This window comes from Sylvia atricapilla, chromosome 6 (assembly GCF_009819655.1).
Source record: "Sylvia atricapilla isolate bSylAtr1 chromosome 6, bSylAtr1.pri, whole genome shotgun sequence".
In the NCBI taxonomy this organism is placed as follows: Eukaryota; Metazoa; Chordata; class Aves; order Passeriformes; family Sylviidae; genus Sylvia; species Sylvia atricapilla.
The window spans coordinates 9,246,046-9,270,109 of NC_089145.1; the positions used below are offsets into that span (position 1 = coordinate 9,246,046).

Here is a 24,064-nt window from a genome sequence, read left to right on the forward strand (position 1 = left end):
CTCCAATTTCAGCTTTTCCTGCTGCCATCCTCAGCCCCAGCCTCCAGAAAGCAGCAAATGCAGGAGGGGAGGGAAGCACTGGAAGAAGGACAGCACCAACTTGCTCGCCTGCCTTGCTGCAAATGCAGCTTAATCCTGCAGCCAGGCAATACCTAATTCCTTTTAAAAAGGAGCAGCAGCAGCATAGTCTCCTCCAAGTGCCACGAAAAATGCTGCAGAGGCTGGATATACCTCAGCCAAAGCCAACCTGCAGGCACAGACTGGCCTTCCCCACTGGCTGGTGACATCCATGGGCTTTGGGAACTGCTGCTGGGTGAATGACCTCCTGGGCTGTCCGGAGAGCTGAGCCCTTCTCAGGAAGGAGAAGCAGGATTGTGGGAGGAGTGCCACAGCTGTTCCTCCCACAGGTAACCCCATTTCCCCAGAACACAGCAGCAACTCTCATTGCAAAGGCCTTTGCCCTGCTGTCAGGTGGAAAGCTTCACTCTCTCTGGGTAAACACACACACTCTCCCAGAGATAAAGCCTGTTCTCCACTCCCAAGCCTGTAGATCACCTCAGGAAGGTTAAAGGTCTGCCCGCACATTGATTTCACACACAGCAGGACATTAGGAAGACAACTCTTTTTATTCCCCCTGATAAAATCCCCAGGTCTGGTTTGGCACCTGTTCAAGGCACTTGGCAAAGCCACAGGGTGATGGTGGCTTAACTAGGAGCACCACGCTGAAAATGCTGACTGCCTTTCCCAGCAGGACACAGCTGGATTACCACTCCCAGGACTTGGTTTATTTTATAGCAGCCCACAGGAATGCTGTTGGAGAGCACAAGGGAATACAGAGCAGTTATTGACCCTCCGGTTATCCCCAGGAAATGCTCTTCCTATTTGTAAATGAAAGCAACAAAACCCCACACACACACCCAAAAAAACACACGTAAGGCAAGATCTGGTTTACACATAACATTTTAACTCACTTTTTATAATAAGATTACTCTCTGTTCCAAGCCATAGGTCCAGGTTGGAGCTGAATCTTTCCCTCTGCTCTGCTCAGGTGAGACCCTACCTGAACTTCTGCATCCAGCCCCAGGCTCCCCAGCACAGGAAGGGCATCAACCTGTTGGAGAGAGTCCAGAGGTGGGACACCAAGTTGATCAGAGGGATGGAGCAGCTCTGCCATGAGGAAAGACTGAAAGGATTGGGATTGTTCAGCCTGGAGAAGAGAAGGCTTCAGGGTAACCTTTCAGTATCTGAAGGGAGCCTACAAGGAGGCTGGAGAGGGGCTTTGGACAAAGGCCTGGAGTGACAGGATAAGGGGGAACGGTTCGCAGTGCCTGAGGGCAGGGTTGTATGGGATATTGGGAAGAAACTCTTCCCTGTGAAGGTGGTGAGGCCTTGGCACAGGTTGCCCAGAGAAGCTGCAGAAGTGTTCAAGGTCAGCACTATTACACATGGGGGGAAAAGAGCACACAACTCCCACAGCTGTTTTACCAACCAATGAGGCATCAAGAGGAGATTTCTAGAGCTTTCCAGAGCTTCTGTTAATAGCTCCTTTTGGCCAGTTTACGGCACCTCTTGGGGATGTCACAGGACACGGCACACGGCCCTGGCACCCCGAGGGGCAGAGGGGAAAGCAGCATCCTGGAGCTGGCAGGAGGAACTGGGCACAGTTACCTGTGCTGGGCGGTTCTGAGCTTGCCACTCCTCTGGGCGAGGGTGAAGGGCAGCTCCCTCACCTCCTCCCGATATCTGCCTGCTGCCAGGCAGAGGCAGCTCCCTCCCAAGGCAGGTGCGAGTGCCACAAGGAAGTCGCGGCACCACTCGGCTCACATGAGACCTCTGAGACCTCGGGCGAAGGAGCAACGGAAGGAAACCACAACGTGAGAGAGCCCAGGAGCCTCCAGCCCATCCTGCCCACCAGCCCTCTCCTTAAGGATCTGCCCTGAGGGGCTCTGGGAGAAAGAGGGGCGCCGACGAAGGCTCTCCGCTTCACCATGCAGGTAGGAACAGAAACTGCCCTGATATCCCCAGGATGCCGCTTTTCAGCACCTCTGAGCACCTGTGGCTTGGAAACACAGGACACATTGACCTCCAGTCTCTACTACTCATCTGCTTTCAGCCTTTAAGGTACAAAATTCCTACCTACAAGGGTGTGACAGGGAAAGCAGGATGTGCTGCTGGTTCCAAGCACCATCCCAAGTGCAGTGGGGTCACACTGGCCCCACATATTGGTCCCAGAGTTCAGAGTATGGATCAGAGAAGGATGGTATGAATGCAGCTTATATAAACCTAGGAATGAGCACTGGAGAGGTAACAGCCCCAGGCGTTCCAGGAATACCTGGAATAGAGCAAGGGCAGAGGGGGAGCTGTGATCTTTTCCTTCTCTAACTTGGAAGAAAAGATGTGGGTTTTTTCCCTGGAAAAAGCCAGGCGAACTCTCCAAAGTCAGGGCAGGTAGTAAAGGTACAGGTCTGGCTGTCTAAGCAAAGGCTGTCCTACTTCTCAGGAAGCCGTGCACTAAGGTGGAAGTGCTCCAAGGGAAGCTGTGTAAGAAACATCCTGGAGATAAAAGCAGTTTGTTCATCTCAGTGTGGGTGATGGGAACCACCCAACCCCACACCAATCCATGACCGGAAAGGAAAACAAGGATGCCAGATCCTATGTAGGTCCTTGTCCTGTGTTACTCACATGGGTGACTCTGCACACAGTCCAAATGTGCCTGTGGCAATTTCCCAGAAGGAACACTCAGAGCAGTGGGGTACCTGGCTGGGGACAAGGACTGATGATACACCTTGGAGGCACAGAAACCCTTTTCGACATGGAAATCCCGCTTCCCGCTGTGCTGGTCACTTTTACACCTTTGCACAGCAGCACCTCCACATCTTGTTCCAACCACAGGGCACGAAGGAGTGAAACCAAAACTGTTCTCAAGAGCAGGGACAGAGCCCAGGGTTCATACAACTACTGCAGAGCCCACACGGCTTTACCTGCACCTGATCCACTGCCCTGTGAGGCCAGAGCACAGCAGCCACAGTCAGACAGTGTCCCTAATTCCCAGGAAAAAAAAAAAAAACAATTGGTTTTTTTAAAACTAGGGAGTAGCCATGACCCAAAGTCCCTGCCTGCTGAGGCTATCCCTGCTCACACATCCCTGCCTTCCCATCAGGAACTGCAGCAGCAGGACAAGGGGGATGGCTTCAGACTGCCAGAGAGTAGGGTTAGATGGGACATTGGGCAGAAATCCTTCCCCGTGAGGGTGGTGAGACCCTGACATGGCTTGCCCAGAGAAGCTGTGACTGTCCCATCCCTGAAGTGTCCAAGGCCAGGCTGGAAAGGCTTGGAGCAACCTGGGCCAGTGAAAGGTGTCCACACCTATGGCAGAAGGTGGAACTGGACAGGCTTTAAGGTCCCTTCCACCCAAGCCACTCTGGGACTCTATACACACCCCATATAGCTCCAAAAGCAAGTTAGGCACCTGCATGGCAGCCTGAGCCCGAGCAGCCACTGGGATGAATCCAACATCCCATTTGTGAACCCAGCTTGGTAACCTCTCAGCCTCTTCCAAGGAAGTGGATGTGCTGGCTGGGATGCTCAGATGCCCAAGCAGGACCGTGCCTGCAGGTGTTGGAGTTGGGAGTCACCTGGGAACAGAAGGTGTGATGCCAGCAGCTTCACCTCATCTTAACCTTTATTCGGGACAGCAGCAGCAGGAAAAGTGTGCCAAGGTGGCATTAGGAATACCCAAAATGTTCCCATACCCAAAGGATGGCTTTCCCTCCACATTCATCTTCTGGCACTGGCAGGGAATTGCTGCAGGATGAGGCTGGTGCACATGGAGGCTGAGAGAAACAAGCCAGGCAGGAATGAGCCAACACAACAGCAGAGAGTGTGCCAGGCCAGATCCATGCCAACATCAGAGCACTGGCAGTGGGCACACGCCTGAGAGGCTCCCACTTCCTCTCTTGTGCCCAGAGAGGGGCTCAGACTGGGATACAGGGAACTGCTGCACCAAATCCTGCTCCCCAAACCTGGTTAGGGCAGATGACACCAGAACACTCCCTCTGCCTCTTTCCATAAACTGGGGTACCTTTTATCCAAGAGAAGTTTTGGCTCTTGTTACAACAGCATCTCTGGGGGACAGCATCCCTCTCCTCAAGCCTTCCTACTTCTCCTTGCCAGTCAGTCTCCTCATGGCTCTTGTGCTTTGGCTCATCCACGTGAGTGAGCATCTGGCAGAATGTTTCAGCCCTTTCCTCATCCCAGCTTCTCTGCTCCCATGGCCTCATTCTCCAGTGGGAGCTCAGGATGCAGATCTTACATCAGGGCATAGTTGCACCACCATGGCTCTGCTGCCAAGATTACAGCTGGAGGAACTCGTCTAGCTGGCCGCTCTTTTAGGTCACAGTGTCTCTGGTGACACTGAGTGACAATATTCCCATCCCTGGCAGCTCCTTCCCGCTGCTGTACTGCGTCACCTTCCCTCAGGAATAGCAGTGTAACTTTTTGTGGGGACACACCACAAGTCACATCCAAGGGTGGATAAAACCCTGACAGGGGCAGCTGATGGCATAAGCTGAAGGAGAACAGGGTTAGATGGGATACTGGGAAGAAATTCTTCCCTGTGGGGATGCTGAGGCTCTGGCACAGAGTGCACATGGAAGCTGTGGCTGCCCCATCCCTGGAAGTGTCCAAGACCAGAGTGGAGCAACCTGGTCTAGTGGAAGATGTCCCTGGGGGACTGGATGGGCGTGAAGGTCCTTTCCAACACAAACCATTCCGTGATGCTTGCTTTGTGCTCCCCCACATCTGCACCCTTGGATGTCTGAGTGTAACTACCTGTAACCAGGAAGGTGGGAGCTGCACAGCCATTCTCTCCAGAGCCACTCACACAGGAGGGGAACAGGGAAAGCCAGAGTTCAAGAAGTGTTTGGACACCACTCTTGGGCACATGGATGCTTGGGGTGGTCCTGTGCAGGGCCAGGAGATGGATTAAATTATCCTTGGGTGTCCCTTTCCAACTTGGGATATTCTATGATTTTATGATCAACAGCTCATCCTCCCCGCCCCCCTCTGTCTCTTGGCTTCAGCCTCAGGCATCCAACATGTTTTCCAAGGACTTTTTTCACCTGCTTTCCTGCAGGGTTGTGCCAGCCTCCAAGTGTCCATGCTCCACTCTCTCTTTACCAGAATTTAAAACTACCTTCCCCACCCTCCCCAAAAATCCAACAGTGCCCTGTCTGATAGGAACAACTGACGAATGGAAAAGGCTGATTAAATCCTGTAAAATCCACTGTAGCATGGAGAGAGAGGGTGAAAGGTGAACACTTCCCCAGTACAAATCTCAGGGCATCAGGTGAAAGAGCTGAGGGAGGTTTTTTCCTCCTGGTCCAGATCCCTCACAGCCCCAGGGCACCATTGGGCATGGTGAGTTCTAGAGGAGGCTGCACACCCTCCCAGGGCAGCAGTCCCTGCAGCATTCCTAAACACAAATGCCTGGCTGGCTTGGGAAGACCCCAAACTGGTGATCAGGGGCATGTGGGAGAAGGTTTCACACAAGCCTCCTCTCACCTTCCTCCCTGGGCATCTCTTCAGTGCTGCTGGAAGAGGAAAAAATGGGATCTTCCAGGGAGCCTGCTGAATCCTTTCCTTCACTGGTTTTCTTTTCACCAGGATGAAATTCTGCTGACTCCCTACAGGGAATGTCCTGATGAGGACATGGACTCCTATGCCTCCCCAATAAGCACTGCTCTTTCTGCATCTGCAGTGAGTCCAGCCCAGTGAGGGAAAAAATCCCCATTTCCCTTGTTCATTCCCAGTTCCCCTCTACACAGCCACAATGAGGGTCCAAACCTCCAAGAGGCTGGAGCTGGGAAGGAGAGCTCTCAGCTTTCCATCCCTAATAATTCCCTGGTTTTGTGGGCAGAATGAAGAGAAGTGGGATTTTGTCCTGGTGAGTGACATTCATGAAATGGGCAGTGAGAAGGAGATCAAGAGGAAGAAGTTCCTGGATGAGCTGAGCAAGAAGGGCTTCACCATCAAGGTGAGGGGCTGTGGGAGGAAAAGGCAGCAGACACTTGGCCTGGCTTGGGCTCCTGCATCCCAGGAAATGGGAGAGGCCTGAACCATTGAGCTGTTCACCACAACACTGCTCAACCAGTGGAGAAAGAACCCAGAGTCCCAGGACTCACACAGCCCCCAGCCCTTCCAGCTCTGGCTCTTCCTTGCCCCTCTGGCTCTGTTTCAACAGCCCTTTTTTCCCCCCTCATCAGAAAATTGAGGACACGAAGCTCTTTTATGGAGTTCGCGCCCCGCAGCACATCTTCTGGAAATACCAGCGTCTCCTGACAAATCCCGACAGGAGGCAGCAAAACTCCAATACCCAGCAGGATGTCCCAATGACGACCAGGTGGGTGCTGAGCTGATTTCCAGCCTCCTGAACTCACTGTTCTCCGCGCCAGCATCCATTTTCCAGCTCGGTTCACAGTTGTGCCAGGCTTTTCATTTTCCACAGAGCCTTCCTTCACCTCCCACGTACAAAGCTGATGCCTTCTCACTGCCCACATTTCTCCCTCCCTTGCTTCCCTGGATTTTAGTGCACACCTTCTCCCTCCTCTGCCCTGTTTTCCTGAGCCACACAACACAAGTCTGTATCCCAGAGCAGCCTTTAAGCAGAGTTTCTCTTTGTTCAGGATACGGGTCGTGCAATTCATCCTGCAGAACACTGTGACGTCCGACTTAGGTAAGGGAACAGGGATCCAGGGGTGAGGCTGAGCCTGGATCTGCAGGAAGAATCCTGCCCAAGAATCCTGGGCACTGGCATCCCAGCTGCCTTGCCATCCTGGGGAGAATGGAAAAGGGGGGAGCTCAGACAAGTCGATTTGCTGCTTCATCCAGAGGCTGGGAGATTTGGACTGCAGGAACCAGCAGTTCCTCTGCTCCATCTCCCCAGATCCCTAAGCCTAACCCTGTCCCTTCTGCTCTGCTCCCAGAGAAGCTGCATTACCTGATGAAGAAGAAGGTGTTTGAGGCAGCCTTTCCTCTGCACGAGGTGAGGCTGAGCACACAGTGAGCCTGGGAGTAAAATCCAGGAGAGATGAAGGAGCAGGATGGGGTGAGGGGGACCTGTGGGTGACTGGGGCTGCACCAAGAGCTTGCTGAGTGAAGGACACAGCAAAGCTCCCAGCAGCTGCCTTGGAGCTGGGCAGGGCATTAAGGGTGCCCTGATGTTCCTGCATCCAACCAACTTTTCTGCTCTCCAGAAAGAAGAGATAACAAAAATTCTAAAGAAGAAGTGGGCTCGCTGGAGAGTTCTATTTAAGGAACAGCCAATTGAGGAGATCAGGTAACACAGGCGCAAGAGGCAGATCTTTCTAACCAAGAGGTCCCACCTGAAACCCAGAGAGCTCAGTGCCCTTTTCCAGGCTCCTGCATTGTCTTAAAAATCATTAGTTTGAACCTGGCTCTTCTCACAAGCACTGGGCTGCCTCTACAGCTCCCAAAGCTCTTAGCCTGAGGGTTATCCCTGTGGCTCCGAGCTCCATCTGCTAATCCTGCAGCATGAAACAACCCCCACGGCTGTGCGGACTTTAGTGAATGTGTTTGGTTTTCAGCCACATTCAGAAGGCAGGAGAGGTGAGAACAGAGCACTAGTGCTGCACAGCCAGCCCAAGGCTGACCTCGGGGCAGTAAAGGCAACATGGGACTCTTGCAACCACATGAAATCCCAGGAAAGAGCACAGCTCTTGTTTTTGAAAACTAACTCCATGGGCAGGGGTGGGAGGGCAAAAAGAACTTGTTACTTCATAAACCTGCCAGGGGGCTCTGTAAAGGGAGGGGATCTTAAAATAGAGGTGCACCTCTGACAGCTAGCACAAAGTTAACTCCTCGGGGATGCAGGGCTCCTAGTCCCTCAGTCAATAGGTAATTTCTTATCCATGACTCCAGCCTGCTCCTCACACCATAAAACACTGAGATACTATCACCATGGGCATTTTCTAGTGACTCCCAAAATCTGATCTCCTTTCTGGCTGCAAGTCCCACCTCACCTTTCCTCCTAGGTCCTATTTTGGAGAGAAGGTAGCCTTGTACTTCGCCTGGCTGGGCTGGTACACCTACCTGCTGATTTTTGCTGCCGTGGCTGGGCTGGCAACCGTCGCAGCTGGGGCTACTGTTTTCAGTTCCAGCCAGGTGAGGTAAGGCCCTTGGGAATGCCAAATGCACATCCCATTCAGCTCTGCAGGTGGCTCTGAGGCATCCTTGTCCCCCCTGGCTTCTCTCTTCCTTTCTTCCAGCAAGGAGATCTGTGATGCCAACAACACCATCATGTGCCCGCTCTGTGACCAGAATTGCTCGTTCTGGGTCCTCTCTGACACCTGCACCTATGCCAAGGTAGGGAATCCCCTTTCCAGAGCAGGCTGAAGATAAAGGATAGGAAAACACTCCCAGCTCATGCTGCTCCCGCACCACTAAAAAGAAACCCCACCAGATCACAGTCTCCATCATCACCATGGATTATTTTACCAGTAATGAGCCCCAGTGTCCATCACCTTCCTGCATTTTGCCCTACTGTAGCACCTTTACCTGTCTCAGGGGAAATGAGCATGGCAAGACTCCGAGGTGTCACAGCCCCTGCACTTCAGTGACTCATCACACTCTTCCTTCATCTCTTCCAGGTCACTCACATGATTGATAATGAGGCCACAGTTGTGTTTGCCATGTTCATGGCCATCTGGGGTAGGTGTCCATGTGTGGGTGTCCAGCACATGTGGTTGGGAGAGGGAACAGAAAGTGGAAAATGGGACACCAATATAGCTTCACCCTTTGGGGGAGTTTTATATCTCCTCTGCTACCAGAGCCTTCAGCTCTCCTTCCAGATACAGCAAGAGACAAAACCATCCTGGTGATATCCTCCAGCTCCCCAAATATTCTTTACCTGAAGCTTGTCCTACCTGAAGCTTCTGCTCAGCATATCTTCCCCAAAGGCACCCAGCAATTTTCCAGCAGCTGCCTATAAATGGCCACAACCACAGGAAGGAGGAGCCTCCAGACTCCTCCACCTTCCCAAATCTCTGCAGGGTCTCTTATTTACTGTGGGATGATGGGATCCCATCACTGCCTTAATTACACACTCATTTCCATGGCCCTTTCCTTGACCAGCCACCTCAGGAGTGGGCTGGGTGTCCCACCTGCAAAGCCACGGCACAGTCCTGTGTCTGTGGGCTGGATCACATGATCAGGAGTGTTGATCCAATTAATATAAGGGGTGGCTGGAAACGGAGTTAGAGAGGTGGGGCCTTGCCAGGGTGCAGTGCAGGACACCCATTCCACTTGAAAAGTGACTTATCCCAAATTCCCTTCAGACACCAAACCAGGCCAGTGGAAGCTCACCTGCACCATCCCCATTCCCTCACTGCTGCCTGTGCAGGGCCCTTCCAGGGGCCAAAGTGCAGAGGGGACTGCCTGTCCTTCATGGGCCAAGGGCAGTCCAGGCTGGTTTGCCATCAGGTCGGATGTGATTCTCTGGGAGACAGAGGGGTGGCTTTCAGAGCCATTCTTAAGTGTCACTGCACTTTTTCCTTCCCAATTCAGCCACTGTATTCCTGGAGCTGTGGAAGAGGGAGAGAGCCACTGTGGCCACCAGCTGGGACCTGAATGGGTGGGATGATGAAGAGGTGAGGACACCATCTTTCCTGCTCAGTGTTTCTCTTTTTAGGCCAGGAGTCACCTGGACCTAGAAAAGAAATACATGAGGGATACCTTGCCCAGACTGAACTCAGTCAGGCTGGACCATGCTCTTGTGGGTTGGGTGCTCACCCCATCGTTCTCCAGCACTGCTCATCCCATATGTCCACTGACACAAGGGGCACAAAGTCCTGTTGGGTCCTTTCTTTCCTATGTTTAATATTTTATTTTTTAAGGAGGAGCTGGCTCTGCAGCTGATCAATAACCCACAGCACGAACCTCAGCGGTACCAGCACTCCTACTTCCGCAGCACCATTGTCCTCATCTTGGCTGTGCTGATGGTATGTGCCAGGTGACAACAGGAACATTTCATTTCTGGGCATATGGACAAAGAAGCAAAGGCACAGACCAGGTTTTTAGGGCAGTTCCATGCCCATCACAAGGATCCTGGGGCTCCCTCATGCTCACATTCCACTGTGCTGATGGCAGGGGCCAGCCACCCTTGGGGACATGGGCTGAAGGCTCTGCTCTTGCAGTGAGGATCAAGGCAGTGACACTGCCTTGAGGGCAGGAAGAGGCAAATCCCAGTGCACTTGTCCCCACTGTGGGTCAGTGGAGACTGGTTCAGGTGGAGACATAGAATCCTAGAATGATAGAATGTTAAGGGTTGGAAGGGACCTTATCTAGTCCCAAGCCCTGTGTCATGGGCAGGGACACCTCCCACTACCCCAGGTTGCTCAAGACCTTGTCCCACCTGGCCTTTGAACACTGTCAGGGTCGGGACGTTTGCAACATCCCTGGGAAGCCTGTCCCAATGTCTCCCCACCCTCACAGGGAAAAATTTCTTCCTAACATCCAGCCTAAACTTCCCCTCTTTCAGTCCATATCCATTACTCCTTTTCCTATCACTATACCCACCTCATGAACTTGTCGGCTTCCAGCGAAGGGCGCTGTTTTGCCTTTGAGGCCACATCCAAGGCCCCGCTGAGGGGACCATCAGGTGTGATGGAGCAAGTGCCCTCGGTGACTCCTCACCCCTCCTCTCCCTCTCCACAGATCGTGGTGCTGATCGGCATCGCCCACGCACTCGTCATCTACCGGGCGGTGGCCATGGCGCTGTTCATGCAGAGCGAAGTGAACCTGCTGAACAAGCACGCCGACACCATCGCCGTGATGACAGGGGCCGTGCTGCACTACCTCACCATCATCATCATGACCAAGGTGAGGAGCCACCAGGGGTGCCTGGCAAGATTTCACCATGGCCAGCCCCCACTGCTCATCGTATCCCTCTGTCCTGCAGGTCAACTGGCATGTGGCCCTCTACCTGTGCAAGCTGGGTAAGGGAAATGGGGTGTGTCCCACCTGCAGCACCCTTTTGTCCCTGAGCACAACCAGCCTCCCATCCCCTTCCCTCCCTCCACCAGCACAAGGCAGCTCCAGACAGGGAGGCCAGCAGCCCCCCAGCACACCTTCACCTGTGGCCCACATGCTGTCCCATAGCCAGCTTTGCAGGGACAGTCACCCTACAGGGGTGAGACCTGGCATAAGCAGGAAGCCACCCCACCTCCAGGAGAGGTCACAACATGGATTTCCTCCCAGTTCTAAGGCCCCTTCTACCCCAGCTCATGGCTCTGAGGGACCTCCCTGCTTGGCTGAATTCACATCCATCAGACAGCTCAGGTGGAGGACAGGGAAGGCTTCACAAGGGGCAGAGATGTCCTCTGGACCTTCAGAGCTGTGGTGGCACCCATGGGGGAGCAGGGCAAGGTCCCACTGCTCTGTGACCAAGCCCCTGGGCATTGCTCCCATTCCCAGAGAAACCACGGACCTTCTCCCAGGGGGAGAACAACTTCACCGTGAAGATCTTCATCTTCCAGTTCTTCACAAACTTCTCCTCGCTCATCTACATTGCCTTCTTCCTGGGACGGTGAGTGGAAAACACGGGCCAGCCAGGGTCTGGGATAGATGTTCCTGACTCTCCCAGGGTGTATGGACAGCTCAGCCCCTCTGCCCTCCCCACCAGGCACAGGGACTCCCTTTGGGACTCAGGAGGACCATGACCCCATGGGTATCACTGTTGCTTTCTTGCTCAGGATCAATGGCCACCCAGGGCACTACGTGCGCATTGCTGGCCACTGGAGGCTGGAGGAGGTGAGGCACCCACTCTCTGACCCCACAAATAACTCCTCCTCTTCCTTTCCCTACTGCCCAGGGAGCTTCTGGGAAGCTCAGTTTTCTCCCATAGCACCTGCCAAAGGGTCCCTCGGGCCCCCCACCCTGCTTGCAGGGCACAACCTCTGTCTCATTGTCCCCTGCAGTGCCACCCCAGCGGCTGCATCACCGACCTCTTCATCCAGATGGCTGTCATCATGCTGCTCAAGCAGACCATTAGCAACATCATGGAGTATCTCATCCCGTAAGATACCCACACTGACACTTTCCAGAGAGGAACCCTGGTCTTTTTCCTTTTCCCCTTCCTCCAGTGATGTGCTGGCAGCAGCCCAGCCTTGCTGTCCTCCGCAGGCAGCCACACAAATCCCTCTCTCCCACTGCAGCTGGGTAACCCACCAGCTACGGAAGAAGAAAAAGCGCCCCAAGAAGAGAAGTATGATGTTAGGAGAGGAGGAGGAGGCAGAGGATCCCTGCAAAAAGCAGTGGCTGAAAAACTATGAACTCAACGAGGTCAACGTCTTCAGCTTGTTCAACGAGTACTTGGAGATAGGTATGTGGGGCAAATCCATGTGCACTCCTTGGCTGGGGAGTGACAGATGCTAGAGAGCCCACACAGGCAAGGAACCACAGCTCCCACCCAGCCCCACTCTGAGAGCCCTGGGACACCAAGATCATTCCCAAAACAGAGAGCAGGAAACTGTGCTAGTCTTTGGTTCTGCCCCAGAGTTTCCTCTCCTTCCAGGGCCACGGCTGTAACCCCAGCGTGTGCCTGTGCCTAGATGGCTCAACTATCCCCAGAGATGCCACTCTCTGACAGCCCTGTGAGAGCTGGGCATCCCCAAGACGTGGCTATGACCCCCTTCCACCCCTGCAAACCCTTCTGACCCAAGCCACAAAGCAGGACAAACCTAGGCAGAGGGGACACCCCCTCTGCAGTGGCTTCACATCAGCACCTGGCATTTCCCCTCCACAGTGATCCAGTACAGCTTCACCACCATCTTCGTGGCAGCCTTTCCCCTGGCCCCGCTGCTGGCCCTCATCAACAACGTCATCGAGATCCACATGGATGCCATCAAGATGATGCGGCTGCGCCGGCGCATGGTGCCCAGGAAGGCCAAGGACATCGGTGAGAGGGGTCCTGCCAGCACCAGGCTGAGCCCGAGCACCCCACGGCCATGGGACAGCACAGGGACAGCCATGAATCGGACAAGGACAAGCCGCTTCAGACTCTGCCAGAGGCTGAAGTGCAGCTTGGAGGCTCCTTCCTTGACCTGGTCATGTTAAAGCTGTTCCTGAGCTGGAATGGTGGCAGTTAAGATGGCAGAGGGAACTCACCAGCTGCTTCTCTCCCACAGGGATCTGGCTTCAGGTCCTAGAGGCCATCGGCATCCTGGCCGTCATCGGGAACGGGCTGGTGATCGCCATCACCTCCGACTTCATCCCTGTGCAGGTCTACAAATACATGTACAGCCCCTGCACGAGGCAGAACCACACTGGCATGGAGTGAGTTCAGTTCCGAGACAACCCCATCCCCACGGCCATGTCCCCTCCTGCCTCAGTGCCACCACTGCAAGAGCATGAGACAGCTGATCTGTCCCCCAAAGCAAGGTGGGGGGGAAAGGGGAGCAGGGGAATATTCCCATATGGCATCATCACATCATCCGTGTGGTGGGTAAACTGACTGGAAGGGGCAGTGTGTAACATTGGAGAGCTACAGGATTCCCAGGATGCAGGCACATGCTCTCTCCTGCCCTCCCCATTTCTCCAAGCTTTGGCTGACTGACCCAGTTTCCTCAAACTGGACAGAAGCCTCTGAGCCCTCCATTTCCCCCAGGCTTTGTGAAAGTGGGAAGTGAGAGCCCCAGGTGGGTTCTGCTTCCACAAAACAGGAGGGTACAATCCATGCTCAACCTGATCCCTCCCCACAGCTGCTCCACCGGGTACATCAACAACAGCCTCTCCGTATTCCGCATCCGGGACTTTGAGCCCCACACCAAGGTGCTGCCAGAGTTCAATGGAGTCCAGATCAAGGAGTGCAGGTAAGAGCAGCCCCACTGCCACCCCCTGTCCCTCACCGTGACATCCAGGCCAGAATGGAATGGCCGGGGCTGGCACTGACGGAGCTGTGCTGTAGGTACCGGGATTACCGGAATGCCGACGACTACACCTACACCATCCAGTTCTGGCACATCTTCGCAGCCCGGCTCGCCTTCCTCATCCTCTTCGAGGTGAGCACCCAGGGAGGCAGGAGAGGGCTGGGAAAGGGGCTGGATCTAGGCCTTGTGCCCAGGCTGGGAGCCCCTAACTGCCTTTGCTTCCCACAGCACGTGGCTCTGTGCGTGAAGCTGATCGCAGCCTGGTACATCCCCGATGTCCCCCAGAAGGTCAAGAATCAAATTCTGAAGGAAAAATACGAACATCTCTGTAAGGAACTGAGGTGAGTGATGCTCTGGAAGGTGCTAGAGGTTGCCAGGTTTCAGGATCCATCTCTGGATGCCCCTTTTCCTTCGGAAAAAGAAAAACTCCAAGTTAAAACAAGAAGTGATTTTGCCCAGGGAAGGACTTTGCCCAGGTTTTCCACCTAAACTTTGTTTAAAGAGAAAGGATTAGGTATTTCAGTGGGAAACAGAACCACTGTAGTTGCCCACAGTTCTGCTGTCCCATACTGACTAAGCCCTGCTCTGGGAAGGGCTCAGCCTGACACCCCTCCACGGCCACGCTGTCCCAGCTGCCACCCACAATCTGGATGGGAGCAGATAGTGGGGTTGAGGAAACACCTGTCATGGTTTGACACTGGCCAAACTCCAGGCATCCACAAAAGCCACTTACTCACTCTCCCCTGCCACAGCTGGACAGAGGAGAGAAAAAAAAAAATAACAAAGGGTTCATGAGTTGAGATAAGGACTGGAAGAAAACACTCCAAGGGCAAAACAGGCTCAACTTAGAAGTACAGAGTGAATTTATTACTAACAAAATCAGAGGAGCATAATGAGAAGTAAAATAAGCCCTTAAAAACACCTTTGCTTTCCCCAACCTTCCCAAAGACAGCACAGAGGACAGGGCATAGGGGTTTTGGTCAGTTCATCACCTGAAGTTTTCTTCCACTGCTCAGGGAGAGGAGTCCTTCCCCTACTACACCACGGGGTTCCTTCCCACAGGAGAGAGTTCTCCTCAACCCTCTCCACCATGGCTCCAATATCACAAGCAGGAGTCCTCCCAAGACTGCTGCAACGTGAGTCCCTCCTATGGGCACACAACTCCTTCCAAAACTGCTGCAGTGTGGGTCACACTACCATGGAGTCAGTCCTTCAAGGACAGGCTGCTCCAGCCTGGGAGCAGGGCTCCTCTCTCCATCAGCTCTGGATCACAGCCTCCTCCAGGCATCTACCTGCTCCAGCCTGGGCACCTCCCCCATGGGCTGTGGGTGGATCTCTGAATCCCCTGTGGATCCCCATGGGCTGCAGGGACATGCACCATGGTCATCACCACAGCCTGCAGAGGAATCTTGGCTGTAGTGCCTGGAGCACCTCCTGCCTCCCCTTCTCCACTGACCCTGGTGTTGCCAGGTTGTTTCCCTCACATGTTCTCCCCTCCTATGGCTAGCAAAAAAACCTGTGCCTCTTTTTGTTTTGATTTTCTTCCTAAATACATTATCACAGAGGTGTTATCAACATCTCTAATGGCCCAGCCTTGGCCAGCAGCATGTCCATCTTCAGAGCCATCAAGGATTGGCTCTGCCAGACATGGTGGAAGCTTCCAGCAGGTTCTCACAGAAGCCACCTCTGTGTCCCCTGTTACCAAAAGCCAGGCCACGCAAAGCCAACACAACACCACACTTACCACAGCTTTCCATCTCTGCCTTCCTATTGACTGTGGGATTTCCCACAAACAGGGGTTTCCCACAAACAGCCTGTCATTCTTTCTCCATCTGCTCTGGGGGAAAGGCCCTATTCCTACTCAGAGTGTTTTTCCACACCTCCCGACTCAGACAGCTCCCTTCCCAACGCCTCTCTGCTCTCTCCCCAGCGTAACGGAATACTCCACCGAGGTGTAGCCACCACTCACCAAGAAGGAGAACATGGACTCGAGCCCCTTTCCCAGCCTGGCAGTGCCAGGGGTGCCGGATGAACCCCACCACATGGCACCACATGTCCCATCTGGGACTGAGCTTGACTTGAGCTGGGAAGTGATGACAAGATTGTGGCTTCACAGGAGCAGGCCGCTTTCCGACTTGGGAAGGAAGGATGCCGTGGCAGAGTTGGGATGTGCCTCCCCAGCACAGGGAGTGGCTGGGACAGAGCTGTGGTGCAGGGGACAAACCCAGGGGCAGCACCCAGCTGCTGGGCTGCAGGAGATGACCTGAATTCCTGTCACTCACTTCCTTAAGCACAGGAAACACCACTTACCTCGTTCCAGGCTCCCTCTCCAGCCCTTTTTTTGCACTTGGGCCTCTTTTTCCACTTCCTTCCGGGACCTTCTCACTCTCAAACCACCGGGGAACTTGAGTCCCTCTTTCACCAAACTCCTCCCTGGCATGACTCCCACATGGCTGCAGCTCTGCCCTGCTGTCTCCATGGACACAGCTCCGCCCTGGTGTCTCCATGGACATTGGAAAAATGCCGTTGTTATTTCGTGTTTAGCTCCTGGCTCAGCTGAGTCCTGAGAGCTGTTCCTGGCTCAGCTGCCACCAGATATTGGTAAATAAACACAACACCCATGTGGACACGAAGACTGTCACCTGCTGCCTGGTATTGCTCCTGCTTTCCTCCTCTGCTATCCCAAATCATCCCCCAAAACCTTTCCTTGTCTTAGTGGGGACAATCACAGCAGGTAGGAGCTGCAGTGCCCATCCTGAGGGCTGTGTGGAAGCTGGCTGGTGGGACACCAGGATCTGGTCATGCACAGTGAGAACACAGCCTGGTAAACGTGCCAGGATAATGGAAATACCTGAGGAAAATGGGAAAAACACAGCAAATCCCAAATGACAGAGTTATCCCACCTTTTCCTTTAGAGACACCACTACTGGCTGTCCCCTCTACTCCAGACAGAACAGGTTTGTCTGCAGCAGGAATGGGATGACACCCCAGGACAGGTGCCACAGCTCAGGGGCATCCAGAGGCAGAACTCGGGGGCAGCCCCCTCCTTTCCCACTGGTAGTGACCCAGATCACCCTGACACTGCCCATGTCCCATGAAGGTCCCACCACAGACACTTCCCAAGGTGTCAGTCCTGGGGGCTGTGCCTGGAAGTGACACACCCCAGTCAGGAGTGCAGGGAAAGGCACCAGGGTCAACTCAGCCTCAAAACTTCACTCCCAAGAGCATAGAAAGCCACTAATGATCCCATAGGGAATGGAAAGGAGCTTGCTGAGCCCTCAGGCTTGTCCTATTTTTGCACCACTACGACCAAAACTGCCTTTGCTTCTCCATTTAACTTACCTATCACAGGGATAACACTGATGGACAAGAAAGATCATATCAGCTCCTGATTTGCTCCCCAGATTCCCCACACCCCTGCCATTCCCAGGACCTGGGCTTGTTCCATGCAATCCTTCACCATCACAGTGTCCATAACAAGTGGTCAGCCCTGCAAAAAGGGCTGCTCCAACACCTCCTGTCCCAAACACACACAACCAGTGGCTGTGGGGTCCGGGAGTAGGGGATTCTCCCCAGGGATCCAACAGGATTCCCTCTGTCCCTTTCCCTCCCACTACAAGCCAACGGCACTGGTAGTTTGTATCCTAAACAATGAGGAGTCAGAGTTGGGGTGTTTCCCCATGGAGGAACAGACCCACAGACCTACCTGTGACCTCTGCCTGCTTATTTATATACACATAGTTATTCAATATATATCTACATAAATTTACATAATATTAAATATAATAGTATATTATTATTATATATATAAATACAAATATATAAAAATACATACACGGCATCTGTGGGCCTCTTCGTCCCTTTTTGGCTTCAAATCACGTGCTGGTTGATGCTTTTGCTGCTCAGGCTGGTGTTTGTCCAGAGGCTGCCCGTGACCACATCCATGCCCGGGGCGTGCCGAGGCTCTAATCACCTCTATGGTAATTAGCACAGGGGATACCTGCTGTCCACCAGCGGTCACAGCCGGATCCGGCTCCCCGCGGCCAGTGCCAGCCGGAGCAACCACCTCCAGCACCAGCTTCATCTGGCAAAAAGGCTCTACAGGCACAGAGAGGCAGGAAAGGGAGGAGAAGGAACCAAACCGGAGACCCCACGATGCCCACAGGCACAGCCGACGGCAGGTTCCTTCCCACCCTGGCATCTCTGTGGGCTCTTCCAGCCATGGAAAACCAGGGGGCTCTTCCTTGGCCCCCAAGCCTTGCGACACGTGCTGGGTGTGCTGCTGTCCCCGTCCTCTTTTTTCTCCTCTCGTCTCTCCTCCCCTGAAGCCGGAGTTGTTGACTTTTTCCCCGGCAGGTTCAGGTGGAGGTGGAGCAGCGGGAGGGAGGGACAGCCAGCCCTTCCCACGGGCCTGGCGCCCAGGGATTGGGGCAGCGGGAGTGCCCGGCCGAGGGCAGGGGCTGAACTGGGAGGAGAAATAGATAAACTATTAAAACAGAAAGAAAAAAAAAAAGAGAGAAATTCCAAGCACTGATCGGGCCGGTCGGGTCGGCTCAAACGGGAGGCGACGAGCAGGAAGCCTGAGGCTGGGGAAGCTCCAAAGGTAAATGCAGCTCTGTTCTGCTTCCCTTTCCATGCTGAAGCCACCTCAGATAAGGTCAGCAGGGTTTCATCCTCACCCTATTCCCTGTGCATTCCCATTCTGGCTCTCCTTCACTCTCCTCCAGCTCTCCATCCCGCTTGCTCCCTCGGCACACCTACCCCACCACTCCCTGGCCATGGTGCCTGCCTGCCCTCCTCGCTTTCCCCATGGCCGTGCTCTAGGGAATGCCACACCCAGCCACCATTCACGACCCCACAACTCTTCTGCCTCAAACCCAGGGTATCCTCATGCCAGGATGTGGGAAATGGGAGCCACTGCTGCCCCTTAGCCGATGTTCCTCTCTCCCTTGTTATCCAACACTGTCATTCCTTGGAGTAAAGGGTTCCGGGGGTTTGGGGGCTTCCCCACATCCCCTGGCCAGGTTGCAGTTTGTTGGAGCTTCCTTATTCCAACCGTCAGAGAAAATGGCTTAGGAGTGACCCATCCAGGCGCCCAGCCAGACAGAGGCAGCCCCACGTCACCGTCGTGAGCGTCTCCCACCCTTTCTCCATGTAAAATCCAGGTGGGCTGACTCATCTCCATCCCATTCTCTTCCTTCCCCGGCCATGGAGAAACTCAGTTAATCCTTCAGCTATAAATCACTTCCAGCTGGTCAAGCTGAACACGTACTGGGTGTCTCTCGCGTACCTTGATCCCTGGTTTCACCCCACGCCTGGCACTGGGCTGTTCCAGAGGGAAACACCGTGCCTGCATCCCTGCCCCAAGCCAGGCAGCACCACAGACCTCCCCTTCCCATTCCACCAACAAACACGGGGGGACCAGCCCTGCTCCTACCCCAAATCAGGGTGCATCCAGGAGTGCTGAGGCTCCAGAGCAAAGAGGAGCCCTGGGAGAAGCTTTCACCCCTCCTGACTCCCGGAGTTAGGCCAGGTGTTTACCATGGAAACATTGGCACCGTCACATCCCTGAAACTTCCACCTCAGCCCCCAGCACCCGCATCTCCCACATCAGTGTGTGGGGACAGAGGAGCCCGGCCTTGCCAGGCTCTGCTCTGCTGTCTGCTCCCTGTATCCGCCTCTTCTCATGGGGCCACAGCAGTGACACCGCTGGTGATGCCAGCTTGGGGAGGGGGAGGTCCCTGTGTGCCATCCCTGTGCTCCCCGCTTGCCTGGAATGTCATGCAGCTGTGCCAATCCCTGGGCACAGCCAGGGGGTAGCAACGCGCCGAGGCTCCCAACACACCGGGAACACCGCACCCGCCAGGGAGCTCTCCAGGTGGGAGGCTGCGTTTCCATAAACAAAGCAGACCGCTGGTAATTAGCAGGTTCAAGGGCATGTCAGGCTGGAGGCAGCTCTGCAGCCCAGGCAGGGGGTTGGCAGGTGAATGAGGTACCACTGAGACCCCCAAAGCTCTGGTTTCCCATGGCTTGAGCTCATTTCCCCACCTTGGTTTTGGATTTGAGCTGAAGCCACATTTTTTAAATCCTGCAACCCCCAGCTAGTCATTAATCATCTCCCACGCATAAATTCATGGTTGGGAAAGCCAGGCTGGGAGTCAGTGCAGGGAGGGCAGTGACACAGTGGCCACCAGACCGTGGGTGGGACGTGGCTTTGGCTTTACTGCAGAGCAGCACCCACCACCCCCAGACAGAATCGCTGCGGGGGCTGATGGGGGTGGCCTCCCTGTGCCACTCACGGAGCTATTCCCGGTCTATCCCCAGCCCAGCCTGCCCTGTGGCAGAGGCAGGTGGACTTTGCCTCCCCCGGAAGACGCCACGTGAGATGCTGGCAGCGCCCACACCTGTCACCTGAGCGCACCATGGCAGGTAGGTGAAATCCCAATTCTCCGCTGTTCTCAGCTGGGAAGGATCCCTATGCAAGCTCATCTGGGGGTCCTGCTCTGGTGTCACCTCTGAGGGTGCCGAGGGTCCTTCCCAGTCCCCCAAACCAGTTGCTAATCAGCCACGAGCACCACTCACCGCCAGACCCCCAAGGCAGAGCTTGTTTTTCTGGGATGGCTACAGCAGTCACGTGCCCTGGGGGGAGCTGGATCAGCTTTTCCATCCAAACCCCCTCCCCTATGTGCCCCCAGACCTTTGCAGTGTGCCTCCCGAAATCCTGGTGCCAGCTGCCAACGAGACGCTGGACCTGGTGCTGGGGAGCTGGGTCGAGCTGAACTGCACTGTGCGCTGGGTGGGCCCCGAGCACTGCCAGGCCATTCCCGCCTGGAGCAAGGATGGGCAGTGGCTGGACAGCGGGAGCAGCCAGGACACTGTCTGGTAAGGAGTCTACCCTGGGGATATCCATCCGTTTGCTTGAGGGGGGTGTCACCACACGGCTCGACCCACAGCATCCCCATGTCCCGTCAGGTCTGGCCAAAACTCTTCGGAGCAGCTCCTGGCCACCGTCCTGCAGCTCAACCTCACCCACGATGCTGATTTTGGGGTGTTTGCCTGCTGGATCAGCAATGCCACAGCCACCTTCACCCTGCAGCGAGCAGGTAGGGACCTGCTGGGAATAGGGAGGGGGCATCCCATGAAGAGCCCAGGTGGACTGGGGGATTGAGGAGAGTGATAGGAGCCTTGCTGCCTCTCTCACATCAGGGTGCACATCTGCACCAAACACAGATATGCTGTTCACTGTGCTCTTCTCTGTCCTGGCAGAGGCGGCGGGGCACGTGCCAGCAGTGCTGGCAGCCCTCCTGGTCCTGGTGCTCCTGGTGCTCCTGGCTGTGCTCTACGTCCAGTGCCGCCTGAATGCGCTCCTCTGGTACCGGGACCACTATGGAGAGCTGGAGATCAACGGTGAGCCCTAGGTGACACCCCACTGGGAACAGCCTCCTGCAGTCCAGGGGCTCACACAGCCCATGTTATCCCTGCTCCGTGGATCTCCCCAGATGGGAAGCTGTATGATGCCTACGTCTCCCATGCCACTGCTCCCGATGACCGTAAGTTTGTCCACTTCATCGTGAAGCCACAGCTGGAAAACCGCCATGGCTACAAACTCTTCCTGGATGAGCAGAACATCCTGCCCAACTCAGGTGGGCACCATGCTGGGCTGTGCAGGGGTTGACAGAGGGACCTGGGGGCTTGACACCCTTTTTGCCTGCAGAGCCGTCAGCTGACCTCATCATGAATGTCAGCCGGTGCCGGCGCCTCATCGTGGTGCTCTCCGTCACGTACCTGGAGCAGGATTGGTGCAACAGCAGCTTTAGGTAGGAGCAGAGCAGCTCCCACTGGAAAGGAGAGGGGCTGGCAGCTCCCTCACCCTCCTGTCACCCACATGTCTCGCAGGGAAGGGCTCTGGAGGCTGCTGGAGCTTTCCAGGAAACCCATCTTCATCATTTTCGAGAGCCAGTACCGGGAGATCACTCACCCTGCCATCACCCTGCTGAAGCAGCACCGAAGTGCCGTGACCCTGCTGGTGTGGAGAGCCAGCTCCATGGTGAGTGCCAAGCAGGATCCTGACCCCCCTCAGAATCCCACTGTGCCAGCCTCCCTGCTGCCTTTTGGGGCTACCCCATGGTGGGAACCGAGCAGGACCCTTCCCACCAGCACCCCCTTCCATTCCCAGCTCCCCATTTTGGGTCAACCTCCCTGCTGCCCTCTGCAGCTCCAGGGCTAAAGAGCAGGTTGGGGCACTCACCTTTTGGAGAACATTTTAAAACCCAACCAGAAGAGCCCCGGATCTGGGAGCTCACCCCCCAAACCTGCATGGTCAGGACCCCGTGACACTCCGGGGCTTCTCCAACCTCAGCTCCCAGAGTGGAGCTTTGGCCCAGGGCCACTCCGGCCATTTTGGGGCCAGGCTGGGAGCTGGAGCCTTGGGGAGTGTTCTAGCAGGTCTGGCCGGTTTCTCCGCCGGCGCGTGGGCACGGTGCCACGCCGGAGCACAGCCTCACCTTGGCCGAGCTCCCAGTGCTGGGGAGAGGGAGCCGAGCCCATGAATCCGTGCGGGGCCGTGCTCCAGTGGTCCTGGCCAGGCTTATCCCCTCCTGGCCCCTGCAGACCCCATCGTCAGACTTCTGGAAGGAGCTGTGCCTGGCCCTGCCGCGCAAGGTGTCCTTCCTGGGGAGCGTGGGCGACCCGCAGACCCAGCTGCAGGAGGACAAGGACCCCATGCTGATCCTGCACAGCAGCTACCTGGACAGCGCGGGAGACTTGGACCCAGATGGGGATCTCGGCAAAGGTCCGTGTCCCTGCTGCTTCTCCCGAGGGGACAGATGTGCCGTGGAGGGCGCTCCTGGGCTTTGCCCCCTTGCTCCTGTGGCGGCGCGGTGGGTCCAGCCTCTTCCCCCTCCACCTAAACGCCTCTCCCTGCTCCTGCCAGGCCTCCGAGGGCGCGTCTTCGGAAGCCCCCCGCCGCCCCGCCTCGGTGGCCACAGCGCTCCCAGGGCCCCGGCATCCAGCGGGACGGAGGATGCACAGCTGCGGGAGGGGCAGCGCTCCGAGCTCGACGTCTCGGATCTGGGATCGCGCAACTACGGCGCCCGCACAGACTTCTACTGCCTGGTGACAGAGGATGACATCTGAGCAGGAGCGCAGGTGTCCCCCATCCCTGTGGGGACACACGGACCAGGTCAGGGCCGAGGAGGCCGGGAGTTATGGGATCAGAGCCACGGCCATGCTGGGAAAGCAGGAGCCGGCTCCAAAGTGGAAAACCGGAAAACCACTGCCAGGAGCACCCTGCCTGTAATATCTCAGTGCCACCCCTGGGTGCCACCCAGGTGGCTGGGCCGCATCCCTTGCAGTGGATGGCAGGGACATTCTTCCTCCATGATGGACAAGCGCTGGCATGGGTGATGCTTCCCAAGGAACAATGTGCCCCAGCCCTAGGGAGTGCCCTGCAGGAGTGGTGGCAGCACCTTTGTCCCGTATGGAAACCCCCGTGACAATAAAAGGCTGCCGCACCCACTGAGTCTATCCATGATGGGGACACAGGTGACATGGCAGTGTCTCCCTGCCACAGGCAGTACTTTGGTCTATCCTTTCCACACCAGTGTCCCACTAACTCAGAGCCATGCCAGGCACAGTGTGGTGTGGCACCACGAGGTGAGCTTACCCTGTGCTGGTGGCAGCGGGGCACTGGTGTCACTGTTCCCTCTCCCAGGTGCCATCCAAACACAGGTACAGGTGGGCGTTACTCAAGGCCTTTATTTCAGGGGTACACAGGGCTGGGGGGGTTGTACACAGACAGCTGCAGAGCCAAACACCCCGTGACCCCGAGCTGTGACTGCACCGGTGCCGCTCACCGTGGGGGCCACTCCAGCCCCTCCATGCACTCCCCCCATCCTCCCACCCCTCTACCTACTCTACATCGTGCCCCCCAGGGCGCCCTGTGCCCCCTAAGCATGGGGGCTCCCCCAGCCCCAAATCCACTGGCAGCCCAAAGCCACCCCCAGCCCACCCGTGTGTCCCCTCCCAGTCACCATGTGACACAGAGAGCTTTGGACCCGTCTGCACCCAGCACCGGGAACAGCGGGGGCATCTCCCCACCCATGGGGTGACGCCGCACAGCA

At 55.6% G+C, this 24,064-nt stretch overlaps 2 protein-coding genes across 2 annotated transcripts; both read left to right on the forward strand.

Annotated features, from left to right (window-relative positions):
* The first annotated feature begins 1,988 nt into the window (after window positions 1-1,988).
* Window positions 1,989-16,481, forward strand: ANO9 (anoctamin 9). The gene is made up of 24 exons (XM_066320296.1): window positions 1,989-1,994; window positions 5,665-5,739; window positions 5,918-6,034; window positions 6,264-6,400; window positions 6,684-6,733; window positions 6,984-7,042; window positions 7,254-7,336; window positions 8,052-8,186; window positions 8,286-8,382; window positions 8,667-8,727; window positions 9,583-9,665; window positions 9,912-10,016; window positions 10,732-10,896; window positions 10,976-11,012; window positions 11,491-11,602; window positions 11,769-11,826; window positions 11,994-12,091; window positions 12,231-12,397; window positions 12,821-12,973; window positions 13,203-13,350; window positions 13,776-13,886; window positions 13,982-14,075; window positions 14,172-14,284; window positions 15,874-16,481. Exons 1-24 carry the CDS (start codon window positions 1,989-1,991, stop codon window positions 15,899-15,901), a joined length of 2,292 nt encoding a protein of 763 aa, XP_066176393.1. The 3' UTR covers window positions 15,902-16,481.
* Window positions 16,482-20,365: 3,884 nt separating this feature from the next.
* SIGIRR (single Ig and TIR domain containing) lies at window positions 20,366-23,457 on the forward strand. The gene is made up of 9 exons (XM_066320297.1): window positions 20,366-20,372; window positions 20,498-20,825; window positions 20,916-21,046; window positions 21,210-21,350; window positions 21,443-21,586; window positions 21,658-21,760; window positions 21,840-21,990; window positions 22,554-22,734; window positions 22,876-23,457. Exons 1-9 carry the CDS (start codon window positions 20,366-20,368, stop codon window positions 23,076-23,078), a joined length of 1,389 nt encoding a protein of 462 aa, XP_066176394.1. The 3' UTR covers window positions 23,079-23,457.
* Window positions 23,458-24,064: the final 607 nt, after the last annotated feature.

What these genes read in the sequence shown, in the direction of transcription:
- ANO9 (XM_066320296.1), top strand. An exon ending in AGAAGGGCTTCACCATCAAG is followed by an intron (nt 6,035 to 6,263) that starts GTGAGGGGCTGT and finishes CCCCCTCATCAG; the next exon opens with AAAATTGAGGACACGAAGCT. An exon ending in TCATCTTGGCTGTGCTGATG is followed by an intron (nt 10,017 to 10,731) that starts GTATGTGCCAGG and finishes CCCTCTCCACAG; the next exon opens with ATCGTGGTGCTGATCGGCAT.
- SIGIRR (XM_066320297.1), top strand. An exon ending in TGGAGAGCTGGAGATCAACG is followed by an intron (nt 21,351 to 21,442) that starts GTGAGCCCTAGG and finishes GGATCTCCCCAG; the next exon opens with ATGGGAAGCTGTATGATGCC. An exon ending in AGATGGGGATCTCGGCAAAG is followed by an intron (nt 22,735 to 22,875) that starts GTCCGTGTCCCT and finishes TGCTCCTGCCAG; the next exon opens with GCCTCCGAGGGCGCGTCTTC.